Here is an 11,140-nt window from a genome sequence, read left to right as displayed (position 1 = left end):
TTACCATTGAATCATTCCAGTTCCACAGTAAATTAGGTGATTGACAAAAGGTAAAAAAGTCCACCAAAAAAAAATAAAATCCATTTGATTAATGCAAGGCAAATTGCAAGTGAAGATAACAATTGTGATAATAAACTCAGAAAATATGAACTTTGCTACATAAAATAAAAAGAAACACTTCAAATTTCCACCCTCGAACTCATGCATGTAGATGTACCCATAAAAAAATATATCGTTACCATTGAATCATTCCAGTTCCACAGTAAATTAGGTGATTGACAAAAGGCAAAAAAGTCCACCAAAAAAAAATAAAATCCATTTGATTAATGCAAGGCAAATTGCAAGTGAAGATAACAATTGTGATAATAAACTCAGAAAATATGAACTTTGCTACATAAAATAAAAAGAAACACTTCAAATTTCCACCCTCGAAGCTCCAAAGATCCTCCCAATCCCAACATGCTAAAACCATGATAATCCAATTTTCTAAGGTTGAATACTTATAAAAAAAATATATATATAGAGGCCATATATAAGTTTATTATCTAGATCAGCAATGAGATCATTGACATCTTCAATTCCAACAAATATACGCACAATATCTTGAAACCTCTGGGCTCACGAACTGCGACAAGTATGTCTTTTATGTGACATAAAGCAGGGAAAGCTGATTAGGGACTTCACACTGCCTGCCAACAACAAAAATAACACAGTTAATAGGTTCAGGGTCAATCTGTCCATAAAATTTTTCACAACAATACATCAAAATTGTATAAAAAAAAATAAATTAAATTAAATGAGGGGTTAATCTCTCCAAAGAAAAAATAAGTGTATGAGTCCAAATGTTACACACCTAAATAAGTGTGCATTATTCAAGAACCTAAAATATGAGAACTTTTTAGAAAGCCAAAAAAGATTGGTTTACCTCTCTAAATAAAATAGTCCAAATTTTGCACACCTGTCAAGAAGCTAAGCATAGATCCTGTACCTTTTGCGTGTAAAATTTTTGTTAAAAGATTTACTAGTTTTGCACAATTTAAGCTTTCAACTTATAGCACAATATAATCAAGTTGTGAGGTATTTTTGTTATATACTAGTTGGTCTAGAAATTGATAAAATATCGCGTTGAGCTCTTTGGTCAAAACTCCAAAGTCGAGAAGAAAAAAAAAATCACAGGATTGACCGTCTTTGAAGATATTGAAGCAAACCACCAATTAGCTAGAAATACCTGACGCAGAGTAGTCCCTACATATTATCAGTAAAATAACCCAATCAAATATTAGTTAAAGAAAACATATCCAAGGAAAGCTGCAACAACTAACTCTTTGCAGCAGAGAATGAAAAGAAACCTAAAACCAATCACCAAATCCCTTATATGAATTAACATCAAAACAAAAGAAAGATAAACCTCATCTACCTAATTCCTAACCCAATACAATCTCGATGCATATTATAAAGGGAAATTAAAAACACACTTTCCAACATCTATGAGAATATTCCATGTTCTTGGTGAATTTGGGCGTCAAATGAGGATGCTTGTGTTAAGTCTCCTATTTTTATTACCCGGTTGGTAAGCTTTTGAACAAACCTATAATAAAACTTGTAATCTTGCAAAAGCACTGTCAACAAATGTGAAAATAGAGGTAGAAAGAGAGTATTCAATTCTTTGAAGACAACATTCACAAAATGAATAGAATAAAATATTGGAGCCCTAAAAAAAGTAAAAGAAGAGTTCAAGTTGCAAATGAAACTAGAAAAAAGTGAGAATCACTTGATGGAGAAGCGAACAATCTAAAAAATGGAGAAATATGCAAGCACCTGAGGAAGAGAAGAATTTCATCGTGATGAAGGAGAGTAGACTTGTCTAAACCCTAATGTTCCTGATTACTTTAATGCAAACATTGTAACACGGATTATTGCGACGAGTCTAAGAAAATGAGGAAACACACGAGTACCTGAGACTCAGAGAAGAGGATCAAAGCAATGAGGAAGAAGACGGGAATCTTAATATCTGTTTATGGTGGAATTCGTTTTATGGGTTCTTTTTACTCGGACTAGCACAGTTAATGTTTCAATTCAGGTGTTTTATATCTTGTGATTTTATGAAAGACAATATACAGCTTTAATGATTACTTGTCTCTAGATATTCGTTAAGTATTATCAAGCAATAATGTTCGTACATGTAAATACTTAAACGTACAGAATGAACAATACGAACATCAGCAATGCAAATCATGATTCATTTCAGATAATGTCCAAGCATTACAAGGTTTACAGTCTATAAATGCGGAATTAAAAGGAGAAAATAGAAAAAGGAAAAGATTACACTAACTCTAACTCTATTCCTAAAAAGAGAAAAGGAAAGTGGCCAAGAAATGATCATACCCAAAGATGATTCTTCGCATGGAAGCCATATGTGCAGGCAGAGAATGCTTTAGAATTTGTTTAAATTATGAGTTTTCCGACCTTTGTTAAGGTGCGTAGTACTTGTATTTATAGAATTAATTAGGGGCAGTTAATTTCATGCACGTACATCATTAGGGGATAACCGCTGCCCACTATGCTCACCACGTGGTTTTAACTTGTAACTTCTCATAACCGCTTATCTCACGTAAATTAACTTCTCGACCCAGTCGTTAACTCTCCTTGTATGACCGTAAGTACTTTGCACCATGTTACTATTTTTCGAGCACATCGAATGTCCCATTTCAAACAATTACCCATTCGTTCATTGGTAGACGCGTGTCTTTATAATCTCTTTCGAGGAATCTTGCAAATATTTCGACTCGTTCGTCTTCGAGTTGCCCCAACAATATCCTAATGTTCCTGAATACTTTATTGACTATAAACGTTGTCTTTTTCGGAGAACAATTTCTTTTATGAGAAAAAATTAAAAAAGAAAGTATGAGATTATTGGCATTTACTCCTTTTGACTCTTGAATAATAATATTGTGAATTGATTTTACTGACATTTCTTTATTGGCTATAAATGTTCCTTATTACTTAATAAAATATTGGTAATTATTTTATTGTCGTTAAACATTGAATCTGGTGAGTTAACAAACTGTCGACAAGTAAATTCAAGTGTTCTAAACTTATGCTACTAAATTCTACCCTCTAAAAGTGTTCCTTATATGCATGTGTCTATTATAAACTTGCAAATATCAAATTCTACCCTCTAAAAGTAACATTATAAGAAGGACAACTTCCAGAAGCATACTAAATTATTTATGCTTCCAGAAGGTCAAAGTGTAGTAACATATCGCACTGAATATGATCAAAGGTAGGCAAGATTAATGGCTACATATGAAGAATTGTTCAGATGATGCAAACAGAGCAAGGATTTTAAATGACAAATTTTTAATGTGATATTTGTTATATATGATTTACTTTTGTAAACATATTATGACAAATATTTTGAATTTCTTACGCTTTTGAACATTTGCTTAAAGTTAATTAATTTTCATAAATTTACAAATAAATAGTTTTAGTTGAAATAAAGAGTTTAATTTAAATTTTTTTTTTCTAAGTTTTGGTAAGTTTTCAGTTATAGGAGAGGAAGATTTAGAAAGCTCATGACGGACGAGAGCCAATTTTGAAGAGCAATTCTCTTAATTGAATCAATTGGATGTTTAAGTGATACCAAAGACACCTGTTTTGTATATCAATAAGCCTCGGCTTAAGCTAGATGTTAAACGCTTAAGTAGGGATGGCAATGGGCCTCATAGGGGCCGGTAATAGTAAACTCGTCCTCACCCTGCTAGATGAAAATTGACCTCATATCCATCCTATACCCGCGCGAGTATCCGTTAAGTGGGTATCCATGAATTTCTTGAATATTCGTGGATATCCATAGATATTTATAAATTTTTTAAGAAATTAAAAAAATTAATTACAAATAATTTTAAGTTTATATTTAATGTCATTGAAATATTAAAATTAAAAATTTAATATTAATTTTGAACTTGTAATTAACGTTATTTTTGTTGAAATAATAATAAAAAAGCAAGAGAATCAATAACTTAAAATACATCAATCTCACAAGTAAGTGAAAGTCTTATATCACAAACTTACAACAATTCAATTAGATGAGAGAGTGTGGGCTGTGCGGCTATGAAAAAAAATAAGATGAGAGAGTGTAGTTTTAAGGTTATGTGGTACAAAGATAATTAGGATATTTAAGAAATGTTATTAAATGGGTACCTGCAAGTATGAATATCATCATACCCGCCCCCGCCCCGTTTATAAACGGGTAAAAAATTATTCATCCCTATTATCTGCGAGTACTCAATTAGCCTACTCATTTATTATTCGTAGTGAATTTTATCTACAAATACTCATGAGTACGGGTATTTTTGTCATCCTTACGCTTTAAGTATGGTTGTCATACATTTGTGGGAAAGAGAGAGAAAACAAAAGAAAGAGAAAATGTACATTTGTTTCAGATTTCATTGCATGTTACAAAATAAATTGAAATAAGGGTGAATTAGAATAAATTTGTCGCTTTTGTCGCTACTCTGAACAACTTGGGATACAATATACATGCAGTTGCTTTATGACTTTGAGAAGAGAGAAGAATTGATTGCTTTAAACTAATCTCTCCTATATGTCCCCTTTTGGTGTTTTTTTGTAATTTAACTAAGTTACGGAGAATAATGATTTTTTTTCAAGAAAAAAAGTCATTATTCTCCGTAGCTTAATTACATTACAAGCCAATAAAAGTCTTTAATTAATAATGCAATTTGTTGTGCGGTGAAATAAAAAGTTGACACGAGTTAGTGTGTGCCTTAAGAGATAACTTATTTGGATATATACTTGTGTGTTTTAGTGAAATGCTTCCTGTGAGGTACAAATGTCATATGGTTACTTAATGACTTGTCTTTATGGAAATATTTTCATTTTTTACACTATAAACTTGATTGCATAAGTGCGTATCTAGTTGTTGGAATCACGTAATCTTGAGTTTTGAAGTGAAACCATGCACAGTGGTGTATTGAATGTGATTGATCTCAATCCAATCTTTCTTTTATGTGCTTATTGCTTTTGATTTTTTTTAGTTTTGGCTTACTCTTTCTCAAGGATAATTATTATATGATTTACTTTAATAAATATTTTACGACAATTTTTTTTTTATGCTTTTGGACCTTTGCTTGAAGTTAATTTTCATAATTTACAAATAAATAGTTATAGTCGAAATGAAGAGTTTAATTTAATTTTTAGCTATGTTGTTAGTTGAAGAGAAAAAGATTCAAAAAGTTCAAAATAGAGGAGCTAGTTTTGAAGAGTAACTCTCATTTAAACAAATCAATTTGGTTGCTTAAACAAGATTAGAAAGACCTGTTAGACATGCTACGCATACAAGTGCGTCAAACACAAGAAGAACAAGTCGATTTAAAAGATGAACGATTGACTAGAGCACATGATCCGTTATGTTGGGATTGATTTTTTTTAAACGTGCACATGTATATGATAGTTTGTGTAGTGATGTGAAGAAACCTTTGTATCCAAATTATGCTAATTTTACACAATTGTCCGTGGTGTTAAAATTGTTCAATTTTAAGAAAAAAATGGATGAACTAATAAAAGCTTAATAAAATTGCTTGAGTTTTTGAGTGAAATGTTTCCCAAAGGTAATATTTTGTTGACACGCAATTATGATGCGAAGAAGATATTATGTCCTATGGGTATGAAGTATAAAAAAAATACCAACAATTGCATTTTATACATAAAAGAGAGTTTCACAACTTACATAGTGTCTATAGTGTGGGGTTCTAAAGACGATCCATTCTTCATGACAGACCAAGCAAAACAAGTTTTATGTTACTAATCTTGTTAACAAAATTGTTCTACAAGAAAAAGAATGCATGGTACTCATGACCATGAAGATTCAACACTTAATATTTTTTAGACTTTTTCGTTCTCCACACGCATGCCTAGGTTGAATGTGGACAACAAGAGTGTTGATGTACATGCTACACAAGATGATGATGATGATGAAGGATTGTGAGAAAATATCTAGACTTAAAACCAGTCACATGTTTAATAAATAATGTTCATATGTATTATATTATTACTTGTTATGTGCATAATATTTGTTATTTTAATTATTATCTTGACTCATTTTTTCTTTTTACAATCCTATTACTAATAATAAATTGTATAGGTGCATGTGAGGATGATCTAGTGAAATGAACACTAATGTTTTTTTTTATCAAATCAATTAAAATGTATTTTTATGCAATTTTAATCAAATACAAATCCATAAAAATATCAATTTATTATTTTTCATTGAATTTTATTATTTTTATAGTCTAGATATGATAGAATTGAATTTGAGTGATGAGTATTATGCAAGTATCTTAGGAAATGATACCTAGTCTTACCAAGTTACTACTTAAAAGATTTGGGATGCTAACAAATCTTAACATAGTGCTTCAACATGTTTCGGAAGGAAGAAACTAACCACCTCTTGTTTGACAATATTGATGCAATTAAGATAAAGAAATTGAGAGAAGAATATTGGTTCAAACTCATAACAAATTGCTCAAAAGCATAATGTAAGAATTAATATTCTTGAGGAAAATTAGTTCAAACCACAAAAACTAATTTAACCTAAGAATTATTTTGAAAATTGTAAGTTGACAAGAGGAATGCTTTTTGAAAAACAGAAATTGAAAATAAATAGAAGTTACAAGCTGAATTTTTAATTTAATTATTAACAACTATTTCTAGTGGGATATATATAGAATGTTGACCTTAAAATTAAGCTAATTAACTTAGATTACACATTGGATGATAAACATGTGACTTCAATTATTCTTTCAATGTCTGTGAGACTTTCACGCTCATGTAAAATGGAGTGCATGTATTATTATTATTATTTTTTGAATTCTCTTTCTATTTAATCATGTTCACTTTCCTTCCTTAGAAAACCTACTTATCACTCATTTTGTTCTATTTGTGTTTTTCATCAACAAATATAGAAAATGGAAGGAGCTCATCCATTCAACCTACTTTTGCCTAAAAACTAAAAAATAATGAGCGAAAGAGGAGGCTACGTACGTACCCACTATAGTAATAATATTACTATATTTACTTATGCTCGTTATGGTTTAAGTTGCACCATGCATGATACCCCTATAATAGCACATGCTTAAACTATTTAACTTCGATAAGGAGAATTTATTACCCAATATCTGAGAAAATTTTTTTGAACCGGAATATCTAACAATATTAAAAATGAAGTTCTCAAATCTTGTGTTGATCTTCATCGTTTTCTCCATGTGTAACATTTCCTTGGCCCAAAATTCTCCGAAGGATTACCTCGACGCGCACAACAAGGCTCGCGCGGAGGTTGGTGTTCCACCACTAAAATGGAACAAAACCCTTGAAGCATATGCTCAGAAGTATGCAGATTCAAAGATCAAAACTTGCGAAATGGAGCACTCTTACGGGCCCTATGGGGAGAACCTAGCTGAGGGTTATGGCGAATTATTGGGTACGGATGCAGTGAAAATGTGGGTTTCAGAGAAGCCATTTTATGATGTTAAATCCAACAAATGTGTCAAGGACGAGTGCTTGCATTATACTCAGGTCGTTGCAAGAAAAAGCACTCATCTTGGATGTGCTAGGTCTAAGTGTGACAATGGGTGGATTTTTGTCATTTGCAGCTATGACCCAGTAGGCAATATTGTAGGCCAACGACCTTTCTAGTTTCAAGTTTAAAATTATTATTATTGTTATTATTATTATTTGTTTTTATGCTTGGTTTTGTATATATTTCATGTGGTCTGAAAGAGCACCAGATATGCCAATAATCTACTCTTGTATTGATAATAGTGACGGATTTTGTGAGAGAATTTTAAGTTTTGTGACGGACTAGAATTTATTAACTTTTGTGACGGATTTTGTGACGGAATATATTCCGTCTCTAAAAATCCGTCACAAATTTCGTCACTGAATAAAAAAAAAAGCATTTGTGACGGATTTTGTGACGGAAAAATTTTCGTCTCTAAAAATCCGTCACAAATTTCATTGCTAAATAAAAAAAAAATTTTGTGACGGATTTTGTGACGGAATGAACTTCGTCTCTAAAAAATCCGTCACAAATTTCGTCACTAAAATGAAACAATTTAGTGACGGATTTTTCCCTCTCAAAATTCCGTCACAAATAGGTTAAAATATTTTGTGAAAAATTTGTGACAAATTGTTTCCTCTCAAAATATTAAATTTTATTTATGAAACTTTTATATTTAAGAATTATGCATAATTAAAGAAAATATGTTAAATTTTTTTTAAGAAAATAATATAATTAAAAATATTTTATTTCATTAAAGGACTAAAAAAATTATGAAATTCATTTATTAAATAAAAAATTGTCAATTTTGAACATAAGAAACTAAGACATTCATTAAAAATATTTAAAAAAAAACTTGTGAAATTAAAAAAAAAAATATTAATTTAATTTTGGCTTAATTACATTTTTGATCCCTCAAGTATTGTAATTGTGCAATTTTGATCCCTAAGATTTTAATTGGATAATTTTAGTCCCTAAAGGATTGTAATTGTGCAATTTTAGTCGTTTAATTTTTAATTGAACAATTATAGTCCCTCAAAAATCATAATTGTGCAATTTGAATCTCTCCCATTAAAAATTTAATAATTTTAAAATTTTAATATATATATATATATAATTTAAAATTATACAATTTTTTGCTTATTTAAGTTAACATATACTATAATTTTTATTAATGTAACAAATGATATATATTTATTATTACTAAATAAATAAAATTTATATATTATTAATAATTTAATATTGCTAATAAATTAATATCAATAATAATTTTAGTATATTTATAGATAAATTGATAATTTGATAAATATAACTTAGTATATATTAATATACTTTTACAAAAATATAAATATAGTAGATAAGATATGTATATTTATATTTTTGTAAAAGTATATTAATATATAATAAGTTATATTTATCAAATTATTAGTTTATGTATAAATATACTAATAATATTATTGATATTAATTTATGAATAATATTATAAAAATATAATATATATATATATATATATATATATATATTTATGTATTTATTAATAATAAATATATATCATTTGTGTGACACTCTCTACCCCACATACCATAACACAAATAACAAAAATTGAATAACATAATATTTTTCATAATTGAAATACCAAACATGTTTAATTCAAATCAAAACTCATGTATTTGTGGAATTAAATAGATATTCATACATGTCATGCAACAAGGAATACAATAGAACAATCAAAAAGCAAAATATAAACTTGCATAGTTTGTTTGTTTCTCTCAGGGTTCTCTTAAGAACCTACATAGTATTCTAATCCATAAAATAAACATCTTACTCATATAATTGTCTCTTACAATTGCATTCTCTTATGGTGTGTTTGGATGAAGAATTTTACAAATTCAAGGAATTTTAAATTCTTGGTATTTGAATTACTTTGATATCAATTTCTATCATTCTTAAAATATTTTGTTTGGATAATTAAGTCAATTCAAATATCTCAAATTTTAAATTATTAGGTTAGATATGATAATTTGATTCCATCATGATAAAATTAATTTTAAAAATATATTTATATGTTGAGATTTTTAAAATAAATTTTATAAAAATAAATATTAGCTAATTTTTAAATATTTAATAATTTTAAAAATTAATATAAGATAATATTTACTAGAAAATCTTGTTTTTAATTTTAATGTGTGCAAAATATTTTCATATGACAAAGAAAAAGTTTCCAAGACAATAAATTTCAAACAAATAGTCAATTTATCTGCTAGAATTGAGGATTTAGACAATTTTATAATTTGCCACACAATCTATTATATTTTTCATTTATTTCATTCATTGTCAATATAAATTTAATTATAACATTATTTCCAATTAAATTATTTTTATTTTCACTATTTTTTTCTTAAATTGTTATATGCATTATAATTTGTCACATACTATATTATATATTTTCATTTATAGTAAAAAATATGAATTTAAATTTTAACAAAAATATTCTTTTTTAGAATTTGTTTGACCTTTCTAGATTTGTTTTGATTTCAATTTCAATGTTTACTTAAATGAGTGATGAGTATCCTCGATTTCCATATTTCTTTTAGAATTAGGCTATAAATATAACAAAATATTTAGAATTAGATTGATTTTCTGGATTTTATCTTCTGAATTTATTTATCTTGATTTCATTTTCAATTTTTATATAATCGGGTGATAAATATGAATAAAAAATTATATATAGTTAGCTTTAATTTTTCTAAATTTATGTGTTGTTATATATATATATATATCAATTTCTTTTTTTTTTATATTTTAAATTTCACAATGAAGATAAAAACATATTTAACAATTACTTTGATCTCTTGACTTGATTATGTGAATTTAATTTATTTAATTGAATGATCAATATTAAAATATTTTAAGAACTAACTCTAATCTTTTCAAATCACTCGGTTGTTATTTGAGAATAATAATCAATACTACCAGAGAGTTGTTATATGGTATACTTAAGAGTGATTTTTTTTTTTTAAATCTATTGATCTAGATTGTGTTTGAGAGAAGGCATTTAAGTAGCTTATTAAGTTATTTTAACTAGTTTACAAGCTAATTCGATTAAATAAGCTTGTTTAGTATGGGTGTTTATAATTTATTTTTATAAATTAATTGAAATAACTCAGTTTGTAAGTCTTTTTTTTATTCTTTTTACTTTTTTATCCTTATTATTTTTTTGAAATTATTTTTTATTCTTTTTAATTTAAAAACTACTTTATCTTTCCTGTCATTTTCTCATCCTCGTTATAAGAATTATTTCTTGACATTTTATAATTATCAATTATCCTACAAAAAACTTCCAATTCAATTAGCTAGTTCACAAACTTATAATTTTTCAGTTCTTAACTAATAAGTTCTTAACTTATAATTTAAAAACTTCCTGTCATTTGAATTATGGGCCTAATTGCAAAACTAATCAAATTTCTGTTTTTGGACAGTTTGACCTTCGCTCGGTTTTTTGGCTCTATCTAGAGCTACAGGACTCCGAATTGAGCAATCTTGGTGGCGTTGGAAAGTTAAGAG

The 11,140-nt window shown here is 28.0% G+C and overlaps 1 protein-coding gene across 1 annotated transcript; it reads left to right on the top strand.

Moving 5' to 3' along the window:
- The first annotated feature begins 7,187 nt into the window (after nt 1–7,187).
- LOC145954455 (basic form of pathogenesis-related protein 1-like) lies at nt 7,188–7,838 on the top strand. Its single transcript, XM_083068662.1, has one exon. It carries the CDS (start codon nt 7,240–7,242, stop codon nt 7,711–7,713), a length of 474 nt encoding a protein of 157 aa, XP_082924788.1. The 5' UTR covers nt 7,188–7,239; the 3' UTR covers nt 7,714–7,838.
- Nucleotides 7,839–11,140: the final 3,302 nt, after the last annotated feature.

Source organism: Cajanus cajan, chromosome 2 (genome assembly GCF_000230855.2).
Source record: "Cajanus cajan strain Asha chromosome 2, NIPB_CcT2T_4, whole genome shotgun sequence".
Classification (NCBI taxonomy): domain Eukaryota; kingdom Viridiplantae; phylum Streptophyta; class Magnoliopsida; order Fabales; family Fabaceae; genus Cajanus; species Cajanus cajan.
This window is presented reverse-complemented; position numbering and strand designations above follow the sequence as displayed.